This window comes from Engystomops pustulosus, chromosome 7 (assembly GCF_040894005.1).
Source record: "Engystomops pustulosus chromosome 7, aEngPut4.maternal, whole genome shotgun sequence".
NCBI lineage: Eukaryota > Metazoa > Chordata > Amphibia > Anura > Leptodactylidae > Engystomops > Engystomops pustulosus.
The window spans coordinates 69,662,903-69,685,346 of record NC_092417.1 but is presented as its reverse complement, the minus strand read 5'-3'; the positions used below and the strand labels follow the sequence as shown (position 1 = coordinate 69,685,346).

The 22,444-nt window shown below is 41.0% G+C and overlaps 1 protein-coding gene across 1 annotated transcript in view; it reads right to left on the bottom strand.

The window, feature by feature from the left end:
- Positions 1 to 1,530: 1,530 nt before the first annotated feature.
- The window catches only part of LGMN (legumain), a 30,070-nt gene continuing 9,156 nt past the window's right edge, over positions 1,531 to 22,444 (bottom strand). Inside the window, exons 2-14 of the mRNA XM_072116536.1 lie at positions 22,155 to 22,296; positions 16,814 to 16,911; positions 14,051 to 14,132; positions 13,579 to 13,664; positions 13,111 to 13,186; positions 12,615 to 12,677; positions 11,991 to 12,057; positions 9,386 to 9,504; positions 8,729 to 8,818; positions 8,173 to 8,373; positions 3,478 to 3,648; positions 3,214 to 3,281; positions 1,531 to 1,973 (exon numbers count right to left, since the gene is read on the bottom strand). Of these exons, the coding sequence (XP_071972637.1) occupies positions 1,931 to 1,973; positions 3,214 to 3,281; positions 3,478 to 3,648; positions 8,173 to 8,373; positions 8,729 to 8,818; positions 9,386 to 9,504; positions 11,991 to 12,057; positions 12,615 to 12,677; positions 13,111 to 13,186; positions 13,579 to 13,664; positions 14,051 to 14,132; positions 16,814 to 16,911; positions 22,155 to 22,289 (1,299 nt within the window). The 5' untranslated portion in view covers positions 22,290 to 22,296 and the 3' untranslated portion in view covers positions 1,531 to 1,930. The remainder of the gene's footprint in view (positions 1,974 to 3,213; positions 3,282 to 3,477; positions 3,649 to 8,172; positions 8,374 to 8,728; positions 8,819 to 9,385; positions 9,505 to 11,990; positions 12,058 to 12,614; positions 12,678 to 13,110; positions 13,187 to 13,578; positions 13,665 to 14,050; positions 14,133 to 16,813; positions 16,912 to 22,154; positions 22,297 to 22,444) is intronic.

Here is a 22,444-nt window from a genome sequence, read left to right as displayed (position 1 = left end):
GTATTCTAGTTCCCCCAATCCCCTAATAATCTTGGTTGCTCTCCTATATATTCCATGTGTGGTCTGTGATTTGTATAAGGGCAAAAGTAATAAAGGAGAAATCCATCCACTCAAAGGGTTATTATTGAAACACTTATTTTGCAGTTTCCTAATATAATGATTAACTGGTTCAAACTAGAATTTTCATTAATAGCGATTAATGAGTGAAAACCTTGGACTAGTTTCCTGTTATCCTGGAAATCCTGTGCAGCAAGTAAAATATTCACATGATCCCTCGGAGTCACATGAGATAGAAGCCTGAATAACTGAGAATCTGCACATTTTGCATTATATTCCAGAGGCTCAGCACAAATGTTGTCCTCTGTACATGTGGCCTCTCCATTTTGTGTGCACCCAGATATAGCCACATCGCTCACTATGCACTGCAATGTTGGCAATGTGTCGTTACCGTCTGAATGCGGCAGAATATCTGACACATGGATTGGTCTGTACTATAGCGGCACATACTGCAACAGCTATGATGCTGCTACTAGATTGGGCTAGGTCTAGGACATCCACAATAAAGCCATAATACAGATCCTATAATAAGGAGAACACAATCATTGTATTTGGTGTCCTAAAATATTTAATCATAGACAGTAAATACATGTTCAGAATCAGACACAGAACAGTAATCTCAGGGATAAATGGTGAAATCTGACTGGTCACAATGGGTGACCTTTTTATACCAGATTTGATCAGTCTCCATTAGTGTGCTACAATAAAAAGCCAACGCTCACTGCAAAGTCCAAATCTGCCCAGAAAGAAATACTCTGCTCCTTGGTAACATCAGTCACATCAAGAGCTGTACTGCATTTCCATATGGACCAGCTACCACAGCAGAAGCAAAGAATCGTGCATGTAACGAAATGTGGTGAAGGTGCTGGCACAGTACCAGCTATGTAGAAAAATCTAAACACCCACCAAGATGTCCTACAGAATTTTCACTGCAGCTTTTGAAGTGTCTGGAGCATAAGGAACAGCAACATTCAATACATATCAGTACAGCAAAGTGGCTTTACTCTATATGAGAATTGAGATCATCAAGCAAAGTTTAAAGGACATCCACCACCAGGTTCAACAATTGTAAATCACGCACATCAACATACTGGTGTGTGCTCCCTCTGGCAGGATCTGCTCTTCTTTAAGCTTCCCAAGCCCTTATTTTTTTAAATTAAAAAAAAAGTTTTAAAAAAATTATGCAAATGACCTGAGGTGCTCCAGTCTCCTTTAACACGTACAGAACGCAAAGCCCCTCCGGTTCATTTGCATAATTTCAAGCGCCGTAAAAAAAAAAAAAACAGGGCATAAGAAGCTAATTGAAGAGCAGATCCTGCTAGAGGGGGCACACACCAGCATGTAAGTGTTCTTGGTTTACAACCCTTCATCCTGGTAGTAGATGTCCTTTAAGGTGATAATCAATACTGATCAATTCTTTAAAAATTAAAAAGCTACATACAGAAAATCTAAAATCTTACATGTATTTGACAGTTCTGATTATAACAACTTGTAGAATTGGATTAACATAAACAAAGTCTGTTTTTTTTTTCTTTTAAACAACGGATCTTTTTTTGGATCAAAGGCTTTCATAGTGGGATGAGCCCTATCGCAGCATGTCAGGACATCACATTCACCTCTGTAGTATTTCAATTTTCTATGATCTCAGTCACTGAGGATCAAGAGAAGTTGCAGGAAAATCTTTCTCCATGCTTTGGATTACAACTTAACTAATTTGATAGTCCTGGGTAATATGGTGACAACCTCCAGCGGGAGTCACAGGTCTTGCACGGCAGAGCCAATGATGTGGAGTAGCAGCTGCAGGGAATGCAGAGGGTGCTGACCATCTCTATCTCCAGTTACTTTCCATTAGCTTCCTGCATCACTTGCTACATCAGTGCAGATTGGCGCACACGTTATCCATAGCCTCCTGGATTCTGCAAAATGATAAGACAAGAATGAACAGAGCAGCCCCCTATATTTATGTATATTTACCTTCATAAACACTGAAGGATGTATACTAAAACTGTCTAAAAGTTATCCAGTCACCCCATGGATTTTTTGTATGTACAGCCTTATGTGGGCCCCCCCAGCAGCTCTGGGCCCTGGCACTTCCCCAGGTATGCCCAGTGCTGGTGCCGGGCCTGGTTTACACTTTAACACCAACATATTGCACACAACATTGTAACTTACGAGAGGTTAGACAAGTTTCTTTTGGCAGATTTTGCTTAGTATATCTCTCCTGCTGTGTTCATACAATCCTACACTTATCGTGAAAGGTGCATTCCCTATTCTGCAGGTGGAGTCAGTGTACATACATTACATTACTTATCGTGTACTTATCCTATGTTACATCCTGTATTATACTCCAGAGCTGCACTTACTATGCTAATGATGGAGTCACTAAGGGGTGCGCTGCCCACTTTCGTCAGACGGCTTGCACAGGTATTCAACAAGTGTCTACACTCGGATTTTGGCATATGCGATCCGTTTTTAGTGCGGCTGCGCTGGCTTCCATGTGACCCAATTTAGGGGTTGTGCCGTCGGACGATCCGTCCAATTCAGGCTGAGCGAGGGATTTGTGTCGCAGGTCCAAGCTTTTACATGCACCCCTGAGTGGGGAAGCGACACATGCAGGACATCGGGCGCATGATCTTAGTGAATTGCGGCACTGTGCATCGGAATCGGACAATGCACTTTGGTGAACTCCGGGGTCGGGGTAAGTAAATGTGCCCCAATGTGTATATTCATTACTTATATATTGAGTTACAGCACTAGTTTCACAGCTGTGCTCAAATTCTGCAGCTTCAAAATGGAAACCTCGGTACTTGTTAATGTAATAGATGTAATAGATTCTCCTGGATTTACACTTCAAATGCTCCTTTCACAAAAATGGGTGCTACACCCGGGTCGGGAACCGGGTGTAGCATAAGTTAGGGTGGAGGAGAATTGAGCGTCAGCTCTCAATAGGGAGGCGTGCTGCTGGGCTAAAGATATAACACACTCTATCACAATGCACTCCTATGTTAGCTGCCGACATAAACGTTTGTGTGCAAGGGGTCTAATCTCAAGAGTATGGTTAAACAAACTGTTTGGCAGCATCAATGTAAACATTACTCAGCAATAAAGAATTGCCAAATATGATGTGAACAGAGAATGAAAATGATGGGTATTTACCTATACAGGGGGTAACCGGATTCACATAAATTCACCAGAGTGTACAGCTCTCTCATGGCATATTCATACTGCAATTACAAAATAACAGAGGATGTAACTTCTACATAGCTACAATATCAAATATAAGACTTTATACAAAAACAGCTGAGCTCAGTGGCTGGCACTCTACCCAAAGGCTACACCACACGGCATCAAAATATATCAATTAAACAGATACCCAGAAAGGTATGGCGTGCTGTGCCATGCTGCCCCCGGGGGTCTCACCAGTGGGATGTGCCAGTTGAAGCACCGCATCTTGAAGTGCTCTGCTGCAGAGCGGTAACAGGACATGTCATTGATGATCACTTGGTCACTGAGGACTTCATTCGCCATCTCTTCAGATTCCGTCACCAGGTAAACAATCTTTTTCACCGATTCTTTTATCAGAGCTTTTGACTGTCAAAAAAAGAAGTCAAGCAACATCAGAAGGCAGCACCAGCAGGGAATGCATATCTATACAGCATTTAGGGTGACAGTCACACTGACTGGTTAGCTCTGGTTCTTGCACACTGCGTATAAGGGAAGTCCTTAAAAATTACCCCTCAGGGCATTTAATAACTTAGTGCAGGTCCTAGAGCTTCAGGCTTCTACTCTGAACTAGAATAGAGAGCTGAAAATAAATGTACAAATTGTGGCAAAAAACAAACTGGAGTTTTAAAATTCTCTAAATGCATAAATGAGATCATGCTAAAGTTATGCCAAGCTCAGGTTCCGTGACACATACAAATATTAATAGCAGAGAAAATAATAGCAGGCTGCTGCGCAAATAACAGATGTGTAACAGAAATTTAAATTAAGTCAATAATGAACAGAAGGTAAATGGACGACCTTCCGTTTTAAGTTTCCTTAAAATGAGAATCTAATGTTCACACACAGATGTGAACCGGGTCTTTTTTACACCAGTTAGGCTATATTCATAGGGTTCCTATATTCATAGGAACAGAACCTGCCCCATCTGTTGCGGCGCGGCTGCTTATCACACCATGCATAATGCAGGTCATTAATAAAAAAACGGAGGTGTAAACTGTCCCTAATCAAACCACAAGGCAACATAAGGAAAGTGTTGAGTACATGTAGCAAAATATATATTTAGAAAAGAAATTGCCCCACATTTATCACATTGGTGCAGCATCTACCTGTCTGGTCTAACTTTTAAACTGTAATAATAAAATCAGGAAACATGGCAACTTGTGGCAGTTCTGTTTTAGGGTGCTACCCTAATGGCTAGAAACTCTAGATCAGAACAAAAATGGGTGGTTGGTATTTACTGATGTTGGACTCCATCCACAAAGGAAATGTCAGTGTGTGGCCAGAGCTCTACGGAGGTGGTGGTCACCATCACCCGCTGCAGAATTGTCATGTGAATATTTTGTAACAGTTAGTCATAAATAAGGATTCTGTTCAGCTCAGCATTTTTCAGCATCATTCTTCCTGTTATCCTTAAATTGATTTCTAAATAAGAGGAAGCACGACAATGCTGTGACTGTACCAGAATCCGGATTCATCTAGTAGGACGTCTACACAAGAAAACATGCTAAACATTATACATTAATTGACCAATGTATAATGCAAGAAAATCTATGTAGGAATGACAACTCAGGAACTTAAAGTTAGAATCCGCGAACACGTCACAGGAATTTTGTCTGCAGCATCTGTTCCATTGGAGGAGGACATTCTCAAGCTCAAACCTATTCCCCCGCCACTTCAGGCAAGTCCACAATTCAGACCCGGCTGGATTCAAAGTCATCGGGATTGATCACGTAAAATTGGATCTCCGTGGGGGCGCCCTAAAACGGAAATTGCTCCAGCTCGAATCGAAATGGATCTGGACATTACAAACTGTGTCACCCCAGGGACTAAATGAAAATTTCGGGTTCTCTGCTTTTCTCTGATTGGTTATTCCACCCACTGGGTCTCTCTGCTGGTCTCTGCGTCCTCTACCTGTGGTGCAGTCCTTGTTTTTAATCTATTTTTATTTTGTTATTTCTATATGAATTTACTAATATGTTCTTCTACCTCTTGTCTTTTCATAGTATAGCATTGTCTCGGGATGATCTGACCCATTTTTCACGCACCCTATAGGTCCTCTGGCATAATTGACACGCGCTCTCAGTTACTCGACTGTGGGACAACTTCCTGATTGGCCAGCGCTTCCTTCTGGTTTACATTTTTTGTATTTATATAAACGGCATTTTGGGCAGTATTCCTGCCACATACACGGTTTGACACTCAGCACTTTATCCTTGACGTGGTTTATCACCACACGTGTATCACCCAGCATACAGATGCAGACTCTTGCTGACATCTGTTACTCTTTGATGTATTATTTTTTGATCTATTTAATATTTTATGCCTTTTGTTAGTTTACACATATTTATATGAATTCATTACGGCAACAGTACTCTCTGCCGGTTTGTGTGCAACATTGACTCACTTAGATTCACATTTTAATGTTTTTATTGTCATGCTTCTTGCACTTTAGGTTTGAATTGTTTTCTGTACAATGTTTACATATATTTGCTTGCACAGCACTTTGCACTTTATTCTTTGCTCAATGACCATCATTGTAGTTGTCCCCTTCATATATATGTGCCAGCGTTCACTCTATCCCATTCTGGTATTTAACATCATCGCCAGTGTATTTTCCTTCTTTTTTGCCCACCTCCAAAATCGCGTTCACCTTCATTGGTGGTTGTGCGCATGCCCCGCGGCCGCTGTGCGCGTGCGGCCGGTCATCGCATCGTCCGGATCACATGATTGCTCCGGATGATGCGTTTGTCCCGCCCCCCGCCCCCGTCGTGACGCACATGCCTCTGGACATGCGCCACACATTTTACCACCTTGCACGCCTCTTCATTCAGCACAGGTGTGGCGTGTATCCCTATTGGTCAGGCCTCCTTTATAATCTGCTCACACCTTCCTAGCACCACCCCTTGACAAAGTCCTGAGCGGACGAAACACGTGTCGGGGAGGTGCTGAGCAGCAATTCCTTTGTCTGTACCCTACTGCCCCTGGATTCAAGGTACTTACCATTATGACCTATGGCGGTTTGTGTACTATCAATTACTCGAGATTTATCAATACTTTTTTCACTTTATGTTCAGTTTCATGCACTTTAGCACTTTGCACATTATGCTCTTAATGATTGTAAAGTTCACTGAACGTTTTTTCTGCTCAGCACCTTATGCTTGCTGCGTAATCACTCTGTTCTGTTACATGTTACCCCCCCCTTTTTTAATTATATCTAATAAAATTGTGATTTTATTGATACCATCGATGCTCATTTTTCTTTGTTCGGTATTGTATATATTAACGAGTGGATGGTCGTACATTATTGTGCCCATTTATATGTGACACATGTCCATCATTGTTTGAGACAAGTCTATTTCTTGTGATAGGTTTTGATTAATTGACCAAAGTCAACAGTTGCCTTAATCCGTCATATAAATCAGGTTCAGCACAAAGCTGAAATTTAAACAGTAAATTCAAGTTAATCTAACAGTTTATGGGACATGAAAATAAGGGAATTCTTGAATAGTGCAACTATGAAGCCTAGAAAAGAGAATTTCCTGCCAGAATCAGTAGGAACATCCCAGTAGAATGCTATGAAAGACTTAGGAGCTTCCAGGGGAACCCAATGGGGGCTAGGGCCGGGTTCCTAAAAATAAAATTAAAATAGCTGGGCTGAAAGTACTGGCATCCACTAATACCACCGCCTTCCATCAGTGTTAGGCTGCAGTGGGTCTCAGAGATTCTCAGAAACGCCTGTTAATGTGACAAAATGTTCTTTAGCATTCAACTCCACACCAGCTCGGTATTAGGTTCTATAACAGTGGTGGCGAACCTATGGCACGAGTGCCAGAGGTGGCACTCTGAGCCCTTACAGGGGGCACCAAGGCCAACACCAAAGAGGATGCGAGGTATCTTCATGGATTCCCAGGCAGCCTAGGTCTCAGTGCTATCTTAAATAGACAGTTCTGCCTGAGACTAGAAGAGAAATGGGAAGGTGTGGGCAGATCTGGATTACCATTGTAACACCGACTTCAGGTGCGAGAATTCTTCCTATTTTGGGGAACCTGAATTTATCACTCCTTTCTACTGTATTGGTGTTCTCAGGATACTGATCCGATTAAAAGCTATGACAGAGAAGGGAGCAAGAAGTTACTGCTTAAATTTCAATGTTGGCACTTTGCGATAAATAAGTGGGTTTTGCTTGTAGTTTGGGCACTCGGTGTCTAAAAGGATCGCCATCACTGTTCTATAACATTGTAACAACTCCTACAGTTGTTGCTGAAGATTCCTCACCAATGCCAATACGTAACACAAGACAACTAAAAATGTAGTATTACATTGGCCTATATACGTTTTTTTCGTTTCTCTGTGATTAATGCTAAAGCTTTACAAAGAAAGTGAAACCTTGATATAGCTATTCGCCTTTGACATAACTAAAAACTAAAAAAAATATTCAGAAAAAAAACATATTGGGGGTCATTTACTAAGGGCCCGATTCGCGTTTTCCCGACGTGTTACCCGAATATTTCCGATTTGTGCCGATTGTACCTGAATTGCCCCGGGATTGTGGCGCACGCGATCGGATTGTGGCGCATCGGCGCCGGCATGCGCACGACGGAAATCGGCGGAAACCGAAAAAGTGTCGCTTGGGGAGCGCTTACCTTCACCTGGTCCGAGGTGGTGCATTCCGGCGCGATGAGATGACTTTCAGGGAAGCAGCGCCACCTGGTGGACGGCGGAAGAACTGCCTTCATAAATCCCGGCCGGACCCGAATCCAGAGCAGAGAACGCGCCGCTGGATCGCGAATGGACCGGGTAAGTAAATCTGCCCCATTGACTTCTTTTAGGAACACAACAGTCCATGCCACCAAATTGTGAACCAGACATGTAGTTATTACTATTTCTTACCTCCTGAAGTGACTTGATTCTCGTCAGAATATCTCGGGCCTCTGTCATTTCATTAGTGGCCATAAACTTTCTTTTCAGGATAGCCATAGGAACATCTGGGCTTGGGGTCAAGTCCATCTTTTTAACTGGCTGCAAGCTGAGACGAGGGGCCACGGTTTTACCAGTTCCTTGAAACTGCTTTACCTTCATATGAGAGATGGTCTGTGAAAACCAAAGAGGAGATGTTCAGGCTACAGGCTCGCTCGCTGTAGATTGTAAGCTCTGCAGAGAAGTTTCTTAATCATGATCTTTTACCATCATTGGAAAATGGAGTGAAAGGTCATCATTACAGCTGGGGTCCCCCAGCCTTTATGAAATTGTAAGCAATTACCTGCATAATTATGAAGAGCATCGACAACAGGGTCCTGACTTGTGTGCCAGTTTATTAGTGACTATTTAGGCTGTTTTCTAATAAGTAGCAGATTTTTGGTAGGTCAGGTCAGGTCACTGAAGCAGCAGTATTTGTAAGCCAAAACCTGAAGTGGTATCTATAGAGGACTAAATTGGCTAAACTCACCCGATTCCCGTACTGCATCACATGACTGGTGTTTGTGTGTTGCTTGACCAGCGCAAATTGTTGGTGTAAAGTCTCTTTTGTTAAATCCTCCTGGAAAATAAAAATAAAGAAAATGACTGGAGCTTTCTAATATTTTAGATGCAAGACTGGGAAGAGTTGCAAAGATCACTGGTATGCATCACCTGTTTTTCTAGACCAAATTTTATGCTGTATATATTTCTGAGGGGATTAAAAAAAAAAATTTCCATTACGTTATCCATATTTATGCAACCAACCAACATTTAAATGGGTGGGCTCCCCAAATAAGGGTACAGTAAAAAAAAAACTAGCCAGATCTTTCACCAGGGTGCAAAGTGGATTCAGCCATGTGTTACTCCACGCTCCCCTTTCCTTTTGTGCTGAGCAACACAAACTGCAAGAACAGACAACACAAGTATTCTTTGTAGTCTGAATCAAGGAGACACACAGGCCAGCAAAGGAGCTGTATACACACAATGGTAGCTTGTTAATAAACACAATTTGCACAGTTACTTTATTTTTCAACGCTTTTGACCATTTCAATGTAGTATGTGGGGACAAGAAAACATAGGAGCAACAATGAATGAAAGTGATATTTGTATGGTCAGATGTACTTCCCATAGAATCAGTCAGACTTACCACATCCGAGTCCTCCATCCAGCTGACACTGTACAGGTCCCCCAAGTAAGTATCTCTCTCTGCGTCATAGTAGCAAGCGTATGACGATTCGTGAGGATTGGCGGCGGTAGTTGCGTAGACTGCAGATACAAAGTATTTGTTTCTTACATGTTCATTATTATAGGGTTCTGGTCTTACAATGTCTATCATACCAGAATCACCCAATAAACAATTAAATATTTTGTTGAAATGTCAGGGACTGTTGCCTTCAACCCCAGCTTCTTAGATGGCATCTAAAGATTGTTGCAGAAAGGTTCCTTATGTTAGCTGCCAGCACCTGGTGCCTAATACACCAACAATTGTATAACCAATATCTGGGAAACCACAAAATATTGTAACAGGAGCATTTGTGGAACAGTAAAAAAAAAAAAAGTATAATTTATTATTTGGAATCTTAGCCTGTTTCTACGTTAAACAAACTCTGTAGCATCAGAAAGACACTAATAGAGTAGTAAATTGCTGATGGAATGTAATTCAGCTAATCACATGACCATAAAGCGCAGGTTATCACGAGTTATGACGCTTTATTGAAACTTTATGCTGAAACCTTTGGCAGTTTCACTTCTGTAATCTGCGGTGTACAAAGTGAGGGATGACGAGGATAAGTCACAAGTCTTAGACATTAGTTCTGAGCCACCATGTGTGACTAGGGGAACGACGAGAGAATTATTCATACATATTTCAAAACGTCTGACATCTGCAAGACTATTAAGGAACTAATACGGGGGGCTGCCATCCTGCCAGAGCTCTAGTAAAAGCATTTAATGATATACACTCACCGGCCACTTTATTAGGTACACCGGTCCAACTGCTCGTTAACACTTAATTTCTAATCAGCCAATCACATGGCGGCAACTCAGTGCATTTAGGCATGTAGACATGGTCAAGACAATCTCCTGCAGTTCAAACCGAGCATCAGTATGGGGAAGAAAGGTGATTTGAGTGCCTTTGAACGTGGCATGGTTGTTGGTGCCAGAAGGGCTGGTCTGAGTATTTCAGAAACTGCTGATCTACTGGGATTTTCACGCACAACCATCTCTAGGGTTTACAGAGAATGGTCCGAAAAAGAAAAAACATCCAGTGAGCGGCAGTTCTGTGTGCGGAAATGCACTGTTGATGCCAGAGGTCAGAGGAGAATGGCCAGACTGGTTCGAGCTGATAGAAAGGCAACAGTGACTCAAATCGCCACCGTTACAACCAAGGTAGGCAGAAGAGCATCTCTGAACGCACAGTACGTCAAACTTTGAGGCAGATGGGCTACAGCAGCAGAAGACCACACCGGGTGCCACTCCTTTCAGCTAAGAACAGGAAACTGAGGCTACAATTTGCACAAGCTCATCGAAATTGGACAGTAGAAGATTGGAAAAACGTTCCCTGGTCTGATGGGTCTCGATTTCTGCTGCGACATTCGGATGGTAGGGTCAGAATTTGGCGTCAACAACATGAAAGCATGGATCCATCCTGACTTGTATCAACGGTTCAGGCTGGTGGTGGTGGTGTCATGGTGTGGGGAATATTTTCTTGGCACTCTTTGGGCCCCTTGGTACCAATTGAGCATCGTTGCAACGCCACAGCCTACCTGAGTATTGTTGCTGACCATGTCCATCCCTTTATGACCACAATGTACCCAACATCTGATGGCTACTTTCAGCAGGATAATGCGCCATGTCATAAAGCTGGAATCATCTCAGACTGGTTTCTTGAACATGACAATGAGTTCACTGTACTCAAATGGCCTCCACAGTCACCAGATCTCAATCCAATAGAGCATCTTTGGGATGTGGTGGAACGGGAGATTCGCATCATGGATGTGCAGCCGACAAATCTGCGGCAAATGTGTGATGCCATCATGTCAATATGGACCAAAATCTCTGAGGAATGCTTCCAGCACCTTGTTGAATCTATGCCACGAAGAATTGAGGCAGTTATGAAGGCAAAAGGGGGTCCAACCCGTTACTAGCATGGTGTACCTAATAAAGTGGCCGGTGAGTGTACTTTACAGAAGCCTCATAGGCAGCAGTAATATAGATTGAAGCCAACTGCAAGGGGTCTACAGAGGGTTTTCTAGACATCCTCTATGCAGATAGGAGGTGATAATAAGGACAAGTTAACACCACCGCTTGTGGAGTCTGTTACTCTATCCTGTTATAAAACAGTCGTCACTTAACGGTAATGATATTTCCTCGAGCCACAACGGCACCTGGTATATCTGGTGGTGCAGTCATGGTGACAGGGAAAATAAAAGAAAACTCTGTCTGTGATGTCATAGAGGTGACTGCTGCAAAACCTTTATAGAATTAAGTATCAATCTTTACTAAGGTTATTGGCCAGTGGGAAAATTGCAGGATACAGTACAGGAAAAATAAATCTAAATTCTGAAAAAAAAATTTTTCTAGTGTGAATACAGCACTAGAGGTGGTGTATATTAGGATTGCATTTTCTTCTTCTTGTGGACTCTATACCATTACAGGAAAATTGAATGTACTTTGCCACAACTCTTGATGAAGGTGCTGTACCAGAGACGCCAATTAGATTCTAGACTGAAGAAAGTTTCTTCTAAACCTACCATTAATGTTATTGGGAAGATGGTTCATCATAGAACCGGATTCACAGGCCTCAATATACAGAACCATCTGCAGGAAAAAGTAAAATGAGACATCAGGGTTACATCACTGATAGGCTTTCTATTAATGGCTGCTCGAATATTATGTACATAAAGCTAAACCACTGTTAATGAAATGTTCTGCAATAATCCAGGTGTAATGGAAGATCGATGATTTACAATCAATTGTTCACAACCAAGCGAGGATCATCGTAAACCTATCAGTTTAGGCAAGAATGATTAGCCTGAAGTCCTGGTAGATTAGCTATGACACAATGTAACAAAGTCTCAGCTGAAAATGCAAAGAGCAAAATTCCACTTATGGAAATCAAAAATCTGGAAATTAGAGATCCAGTCACCATCCACCAGATCAACAGCAATCTACTGGAAAGTCACTTCTTGATCCTATGCACTCAGTGCTTCTACACATACGTCACAGGGCTTCTAGCCCCCAGTTGGGCAGGGAGACCTGCCTGTGATTTGTTGTATTCTGGTCAACCCCTATGAGTGAGCAGGTCCCCCAAAATGAGACCGTAACATTTATATATGTAAATTTATTAGGAATGTCAGTGCATGGGAGGGAGTTACCTTTTTATATTTCTTGTTATCATACATGTACTGAATTGTTTCGTTGAGATCTTTAACATGCAACTGTAACAAAAGAGAAGAGTTACATAATTCATTATATGACCAATCATATCAATTAAATAATTAAACTAATATTGCAAATGACGATTTTTATAACAAATTATTTTTTGCAATCTCTCTAGTAGAGGAGAGTAATAACATGGCTACGGCTTCTAGTGCTGCCATGGGTAAGCTGGAGAAGAAGGAGACCAGTCTAGGATTTCTGGATCATTTTCATGTCTCCATGCAGAAGTCAATAACTATATTTTGCATTTGCCGTTGCCAGTACATGTCATGAAGGGGTTAATAAAACTCAACTCTCATTACAGCTTATGCAGGTTTCATTTCTGTGTTTTCAACATCTGTACGGCATCACATGGCATACCACTTTATATAAAAAAAGCCTTAACCTAGATGGAGAATATTTTACCCAAAGTAGGAACAGGGTAGTGCTTACATCATCATTGGGAAAAGCCAGAAGTCCTGGAGCTCCATGGTCAGTGAAGTAGACAAACACATGGTCATTGGGTCCACTGGAAACATAAAGAGTGGATACATATTGTAATACATTATCTGATACTCTGTAACTAAATATAAATAGGGGGGGCATGTTCCAAGACCATCTTTTTGTGCAAATACACCAAAATGATACATTGTTACATGCCCAAGCTTGACAATAAGCAGATGTCAAATATCTCTACACCAATCTCCCCAGTGCAACATACTGTTTCCTACATTAAGATAAATAGTTACTAAGTATATATATATATATATATATATATATATATATATATATATATATATATATATATATACGCTTATCTCATCAACCCTTTTATACATATTTATAGTGCATATAGGTAGTCATGTTGTCTATGTCAATGTTTGAGTGATGTTATAACCAGCATATTATTTATCATCAGACCTGTGAATGACTTTCCCAGATCCTTTTCCCTTGACGGCCTGTGAGTCGCCTTTCAGGACAGCCAGGAAGTTTGCAGGGGTAACATCCTAAGAAGAAATTATCGTGAACACAACCCATTTATGCGGTCTATGAATGTCTCTGAAGGGCAATATCTGACAACATAAAACATTGCATGAATATTAAGACTGTGACCCTATACATGTGCAAGAATATTATTTGTCCATTTACCTACTTTCTATAACTTTCACATTCTCACTACTTCCCATCGACCAGGATGGTTATTATTACATGTATATGTTGGGTAAGGGGGGGGGGGGGGGGTTCTAGTTTCCCTTGTGCAGAGCTCCTTACTAATGGCTCCTTGCTTGTATGTGCAATATTACTCCAGATGTACTCCAGCTAATGTGCCAATCAAGCTAAAAGTAGGGTGAATTTTCCCTTAAAGAAATCGTGCTGATATTCTATAACCTACCTCCCCAGTGTAGTCCTTTGGCACCCCAGCATATACATCAGTCCCATTCGGTCTGTTGATAATGATACCTTTGGTTGGGTTTCTGCAAATGACAAGAAATTGATAGATTACAGGTATTTCATGTTATGCTTCTCACACATATTCTAATATGAATGGTTGGTATGACAGCCATCTTTAGGAGCTGGGGATCCAGCAAGATAAGTTCTAGGGGACCAAGAAACATTCTGCTTGCTTATGTTATTCTGTTTATATAGAACAATTTGGAACTTGCTTAGGTTAGAGCACTGAAGAGGTTTTCTAGGAATAACTATGGATGGTATATCCACCAGATAGGTGGGGGCGGACTACTGCTTCCTGCTCCTTGTCCTCTCTTTACATGTGCCATAAAACAGCTAGAGGCCCAAAGATTAGCGCAGATCTATATCCTGCATAGGGTGTATAAGACGCCAAGCATGCTCCATAAAATAGGAATTCAATCTGATTCTTGCTGCCCCAGATGTTCAACTCCAAATGATAAACTGCTCCATATGATGTGGGAGTGCAGGGAGTTGGGGGAATTCTGGAAACAGGTTCTTCATTTAATTCGTAGAGTACGGTCAGTGAATTTGGAACCGGACCCGAGGGTTTGCTTGTTGGGATTGATCGAAAGTGACATCATAGAAGGAGTTACCCTGTTATGTACACAGAAATTACTATACTTGGTACACAAAGCCATAGCGGCTCAGTTGATCCAGACCTCAGCACCTACAATACAGGAGTTTATAAATAAAGTCAATAACATAATTAGGTTGGAATGGGGGGGTGTATATAAAAAGGAAATGTCCTAAAAAATTTGATAAGCTATGGGGTAGGTGGCTGGATACAGCGGGATTACCAAACAAAGCATTGACGGATTTGCGAAGCAGCTCTCGCTATCAAATGATGATGTTTGGAACATAAAGATAGGTGCTCTGCTATCTTGGGCTTTTTCATTGTGGGGTCTTCCTAATGCTCTTGAATTGTAATGATAGAAGGCATATATGGCATAGATAGGAGGTCCTTTGGTACGAACACAAATTAAGCCTTCAACTGTCTGCTGTAGGGTAAAGGGTGGGGGTGGAAAGACTGGGATGTTCTAATGCTTCATTGTTTTGGTCTTTTGTGTCATAGAATGTTTGTTTAAAAACCACAATTAAGATGTTCTGATTAAAAATAATTAAAACAACTCGAGCCCCCACCCATCAACTATTGATGGCTTGACAAGAGGATAGCTTTTCAATAGTCAAATCTTACCTTACTATTCATAATAAAATAAAAAAGGTGGACATTTACTATGACTTCTTCAGTTTTTTGACAGAGAAGACAGGTAATAAGCCCCATATCAAGGAGTTTTTAGGCTTTTAAGCCCTGCACATTAGTTTTGGCATTAGTTTTGACATGACTTGGCATAGAGCTGGGAGTGGGGCAGGAAGGAGTATAAACCCATACAGTGCCAGTGGTGGGTGGATGGGGGCAGATTTTAAGGCTGGAGTGCAAAACATTAATGTTAATAAATTATTAAAAATATGACTTGGGTAAAAATAAAAAAGTAATTTCTCACAAGCAGATAAAACTGAAGATATGGATATATCTATATCTTGATACCAATGGTGTGGAGTTCAAATCCTGCCTGAGACACACTAGAACAATTTCCTGTAATACTTAGCACCGGTGTGAGTGCTGACTGGAGACTGTCCCTGGATAAAGAATAGAGGGAGAACCATTCCTACTTTGTCGAAAATAAAATTCATATCAACAAAGATGAGACTGTAAAACCCAAGTAAAATGTCAACAAATTTTAATAACATTAAATGAGAAAATTTTTATTTGGTAGTAAACTGTGTGCCGCACTTGCTGGTCTACACTTTTCCAAACACTAGAGAATAATATCTGATTTTTCTGTTAAGACACCTAATAAATCAGCTAAATGTACTGTCCTTATATTCATCTACCTACTCAGAACAGGAGCTGGCCCGTCTCTGAAGTCCAAGGCATTGCTCCACACCAAGTGTGCCAAACTAATAAAGGGCACAAAACACTCAAGGAATAAGGAAAGTTTCAAAATACCCATTCTCTTTCCTACTTGACATCAATAAGAACAAATATAAGCTCAATAAGAGCAAATAAGAAGCCGTTTCAAACGGTCTACTCCCACTATTTACACAGAAGGGACTTGAACCTAGTATTGCTGTGCAAATCTAGCACAACCCTTAGCATGAAGCTGTCCACATATATGTCCAAACATATTAAAGGTGACCCAGAATTCCCTGAATATATGGACATTAATCACTGTGGATTAGTAGCCCATCCTTATGGTTCTAAACCCTGAAAGCAGAGGCTGGTGCTCCCTCCATGGATTATCACTTCTTTCCGATATCCCTAAAGCAACACATTTTATAATACTTCAAGTAAATTCATTTTGTAGATTTCACTTTAATAAACATTAGCACATTTGATGATCTGGTGGGAAACCACCGCCATAGAAAGAGTAATGGACGTCATGGAGTCGGACATTTGTCTCAAACATTGTGCCCCTATTCTTAGCACCAGTTCACATCTCTGTTAGGTCTTCAGTTATTGGAAGCAAAAACCAGATGAGGAAACTACACAGCTGTGAGGTATAACGGAAAGACTTGCGCCTGCTCTGTGTGTTCCCCCACTCCTGGATTTGGTTAAAAACAACTGAAGACCTAACAGAGATGTGAACCGACTCATACTTGTGATTGATGAAAAGTTTACACTTACTCCTCATTGTTGGCAATGTCATCATACATCATCACCACAATCTGCTCATCAGGGATACCATTCTTCTTAACTATTTGGTAAGAATGGCACAGGTCTGCCTAGGGAAAAAAAGGTAACAATGTGGTATTAATAGAGTTTTCAAGTTCGGTAATAATTAACAATTCCTTTATTTATATAGTGCACACAGATTACACAGCACTACATAGAGTTGCCAAATCGGTCCCTGTCCCCATGGGGCTCACAACCTAATCAACCTACCAGTACGTTTTGGAGTGTGAGAGGAAACCGGAGGACCCAGAGGAAACCCACGCAAACACAGAGAGAACATACAAACTCTTTGCAAATGTTGACCCTGGAACTTGAACCCAGGTCCCCAGTGCTGTAAGGTTGTAATGCTAACCACTAAGCCACCGTGAAATACATACCGTATATACTCAAGTATAAGCCGACCCAAGTATAAGCCGAGGCCCCTAATTTTACCACAAAAACCTTGTAAAACCTATATATTTTTTACTCGAGTATAAGCTGAGTTTGGGGTTTCAGCACATTTTTTTGTGCTAAAAAACTAGGCTTATACTCGAGTATATAAGGTATATCAGCCCGGAGCGCTTAGACAATACTGGTTTAGAAATTTCTCAGCACCCGTCCTGACAAATTTATGCTCTAGAAGATCTCTGATTTTGTCTGGAGATTCAAAAAACTGAAAATTCAGAAAGTAACTTGAATGCTTAGCGCAAGGGAACATTGGAAAGAAAGAAGTAACTTTCCTCCACATTATCTAATGTTACATGGGGATTTTTTTTATGATGTGGTAAAAATAACATCATAACTTTCTGTTGTGGGCGATACTGCATGTATATAGTATCAGTTTTTTTTTCTGGACAAGGTTACCTAATTACACCATCACTGAGTATTTTTGAGCTTTTTATATTTTAATAAATATTAAACTTTTTCTTTCCCACTCATATGTGGACATGCAAATTGGTTCATAAACACAGCTATGAGCCTCATTGCCAGGTGTAGGGTACAGACAGTGTAAAATATAGTAACATGCACCACCCTCCACACCTAAGGGATACAAACAACTATTTAAAGACAGACACTTTTCTTCTTTATTGTCTTTCATACAAAGAAAAAAGCATGAAGTGTTTTTTCTCCAGCTCACACAGATGTAACCACCCTTCATTCTTCTTAACATTGGTTTCAAGATGATCAAATACTGTGCCAAAGAGGAAGCACCCATAAACACCAAATAAAACCCTTACTGCTCTAGAAAAGCAATTGTCTACAGTGCTCACATGGGAAGTCGGAAATATCATTACTGCAGCGCAATAAACATCCATTGAGAACCAGCAGAACCAGAGATCCTACATTTGAGTAATGGGGCATTTTTTTACTTTATGGCTTTGAGGAGAAGGGAATATGTTGCTCAAAGAAACTATAGAAAGCAGCTAAACTAAGAAAAACAGAATTGTGCATGTTGAAATCTGACATGCCCAATCCTCCTTTATATAGACTTGTACTGCTGGGGGGGATGAGGACATACAGGCGGTCCCCTACTTAAGAACACTCTGGATATTGGTAATTTACTGTACTTTAGCCTTAGGCTACAATGATCAGCTGTAACAGTTATCACAGGTGTCTGCAATAAAGCTTTAGTGTTAATCCTGGTTCTTATGACAACCCAACATTTTTAAAATCCAAAAAAAACGAAAAAGTTCTGGCTGGGATTACAATGATAAAATATACAGTTCAGACTTACATACAAATTCAACTTAAGAACAAACCTACAGACCCTATCTTGTATGTAACCCGGGGACTGCCTGTACATTCAATGATGGCTGACTTGCAGGAAATCTACCACTCAACAAAAGTAAAAAAAAAAAAAAAAAAAAAAAAAAGAAAAACTACACATAAAAAGACTTCTAAAAAGCAGGCTGAATCATGGGGACACGATGTTCGGCGCTCCGGGCTACTAATTATTCACATTCATTACCACGCTCCAGACTGCTTATATAAGTCTGTTTTTTCTGGTGATCCCGGTGTGTAAAAATTAAAGGGAACCTGTCACCAGGAGACCCATTTTTAGCACTCCCCCAGTCCCCACAGAGCATAGTACATACGCTGCCAAAGTGTTTTTGTATAAAAAAAAATTGGTTTTACAGAAAAAAAGCTATGTTATATTGTACCTTTCATTAGTATCTGCTGTGTGACTAGGCAGTTGCCCAATAGGAGGGGCTGGAAAGGAGCAGTCCCCCCCCACCCTTGCGAAACATGTGACCTTTTCAAATATATGAATAACTCCCCTCACTCGGGATTGGCTATAGAGGAGCAGGGGGCGTCGCTAAGCCCAGTGATGGGTGCTTTCATATATTTGAAAAGGACACATGGAGTAGCTGTTCCCTAAGGGTGGGGGGGGAACTGCTCCTTTCCAGCTCCTCCCTTTTGGCAACTGCCTAGTCACACAGCAGATGCTAATGAAAGGTACAATATAACATATCTTTTTTTCTGTAAAACCAATTTTTAATACAAAAACACTCTGGCAGTGTATGTACTATGCTCTGTGGGGACTGGGGGAGTGCTAAAAATGGCTCTCCTGGTGACAGGTTCCCTTTAACCCCTTAACGCTCTGCGCCGTAGCTCTACGGCGCAGAGGTATAAGGGATGTATGAAGAGGGCTCACGGGCTGAGTCCTCTTCATACAAAGGTGGGGGTTTTTGCATATTGCATAAAACCCCCACCGCTAATAACCGCGGTCGGTGCTTGCACCGATCGCGGCTATTAACCCTGTCATTGCCGCCGGCAAAGTCGCCGGCAGCATTTAAAAGACGGCGGCGCCGCCATCTTTTTTTCGATCGCCACGCCCCCGAACGTCATCGGGGGGCGGCGATCGGTTGCCATGGTAGCCTCGGGTCTTCGTTTGACCCGAGACTATCTGGCATCTGCAGATTCGTTACAATGAGCCAGTGGCTCATTGTAATGAATGTGCTGCAAAAATGCCATATATTGCAATACAGAAGTATTGCAGTATATGGTAGCAGCGATCTGACCATCTAGGGTTAATGTACCCTAGATGGTCTAAAAGATAGTGAAAAAAAAAAGAAAAAAAAAGTTTAAAAAATAAAACATTAAAAGTTCAAATCACCCCCCTTTCCCTAGAACTGATATAAAACATAATAAACAGTAAAAATCACAAACATATTAGGTATCGCCGCGTCCCAAAATGCCCGATCTATCAAAATATAAAAACGGTTACGGGCGGCGGTGACCTCCGAGGCGGGAAATGGCGCCCAAATGTCCGAAATGCGACTTTTACACCTTTTTACATAACATAAAAAATGAAATAAATAATGATCAAAATGTCACACAGACCTCAAAATGGTAGAAATGAAAATGTCGCTTCATTTCGCAAAAAATGACCCCTCACACATCTCCGTGCGCCAAAGTATGAAAAAGTTATTAGCGTCAGAAGATGGCAAAAAAATTTTTTTCTTTTTTGTACACATTCGTTTAATTTTTGAAAATGTATTAAAACACAATAAAACCTGTATAAATTTGGTATCACCGCGATCGCACCGAACCAAAGAATAAAGTAGGCATGTTATTTGGAGCGAAGAGTGAAAGTCGTAAAAACTGAGCCCACAAGAACGTTTTCCACATTTGGAATTTTTTTTCAGCTTCGCAGTACACGGCATGTTAAAATAAATAACATTACGGGAAAGTAAAATTTGTTACGCACAAAATAAGCCCTCACACAGGTCTGTACACGGAGAAATGAAAAAGTTATGTATTTTTGAAGTTGGAGAGCGAGAAATGAGCCGAAAAACCCTCCGTCCTTAAGGGGTTAAAGAAGACAAGTGCCGGGAACAAAATAAGGAGGAGAACAGGTGAGTATGTGGGTTTTTTTTAACTTTTAATGAGTGGTAGATTTTCTTTTTACTATGATTTACCTACCCAAAATAACCGCTTGGTTATGTAGGGCTGGCTATGCCTACACATGCCACCCACACCACTGTTATTATTGCTCCTGCTGTGCCAAACGTCAATTTTAGAAATAAACAGTGCTTTGGTGGACGTTCGCAGAGAACCTCAGGGCTCCAGGTACACAGCAATAACAGCGCCCCTACTATACTTCTCTCACCCTTCCCAATTCAGATACGTCATTCCTGGGTCCAGTGGGATGGGGAGCTAAAGCCCTGAGGTGCCCTACTAAACCAGATAATTTGCATATTTTTATAGTGAAGTTATGCCATGGATTAGCTTGCCAATAAAAAGACAAATGTATGGCTTGCATGTGTGGGCATAGTCCTACATAACAGAAGTTAGTGAATCACTGTGACGGATAATGTTTAACATGGCAACTACAATACAGGCAGTCCCCGGGTTAGATAGAAGATAGTGTCCATAGGTTTGTTCTTAAGTTGAATCTGTATGCAAGTCAAAACTGTATATTTTATAATGGTAGATCCAGACTAAAAAAAAATTTTGGCCCAGTGACAATTGGAGTTTCAACATTTTTTTTGCTGTAATTGGACCAAGGATTATCAATAAAGCTTCATTACAGACACATTACAGCTGATCATTGCAGTCTGGGACTATAGTAAAGTATTGAGAGAGCTTCACCAGAGATCACATTGGGCAGAGGGGTCCGTCTTTAACTAGGGGTCATCTGTAAGTCAGGTGTCCTTAAGTAGGGGACCGCCTGTATCTGATTTGTATGGGGACATATGCAGGACTGCACATCCTTTATACCCCCCATTCTATGTGGGTCTGGAATTTGTCCACTGCTCATGGGCTTTTCTCTGAGTAACTCCTCTCATAGTTGAAGTGTTACTTTATATATTGTCCCTTCTGGGTATAAGTGTATAAGTTTCCTATCACTGCTGCCAATTACAAACTTGAGATCAGCCAAGGGTTCCAGATTGCTGACGTCACCCTAGGTGTATTATCACAGAGTCATAGGATTAAACAGTGCTTAACAGTCATGATGGATTTACTGGAGGCATTACAGAAAATGTAACTAACTAACTTTAGCTGACTCAAAAATTTAAATATTAATTAGAAGTGCTCCACCATTCCACTATCCTTTACCCAAATTTTTTCAAGGTTCCCTTCTTCTAGGTGAATTAATTCAGGCCAACACTGGAATCTATCTTCAAGTTTTTGCAGTATTCAATGCAAGACAATGGAATTCCACCACAAAAAGATATTATTTGACAAGGTAGAAGTCAGAAAAATCCAATGAGGACTTTCTATCTGGGTTATTTCTATTGTCTTGTAAGATTGTAATCATAAGTGCAGGCAGAGAAACTTCAATTGTTTGCAGACATGTGAAAGTCACCTGATGCCTGTAGTTGTACCAGCCATTGGAGCCAGCCACCAGCACCACCCAGTGTTTGCCATCGTCTTCTGGATCCTCTATGGGCATTGCTGTGGACAGAGCCACCAGGCCCAGCAGAAATATTTTAGTAATCATCGTGAACCTAGAGAGATAAGAAGATACAGGATTTCAATGTTCTTAGTGTCATTGATGAGAATTAAATACATATATACGGTACATTTGTTTCCTAAAAATGTAAAAGCTCCCCTGTGTGCTGTATGTTAAAATTATAATTATTTATCATCAGAAAA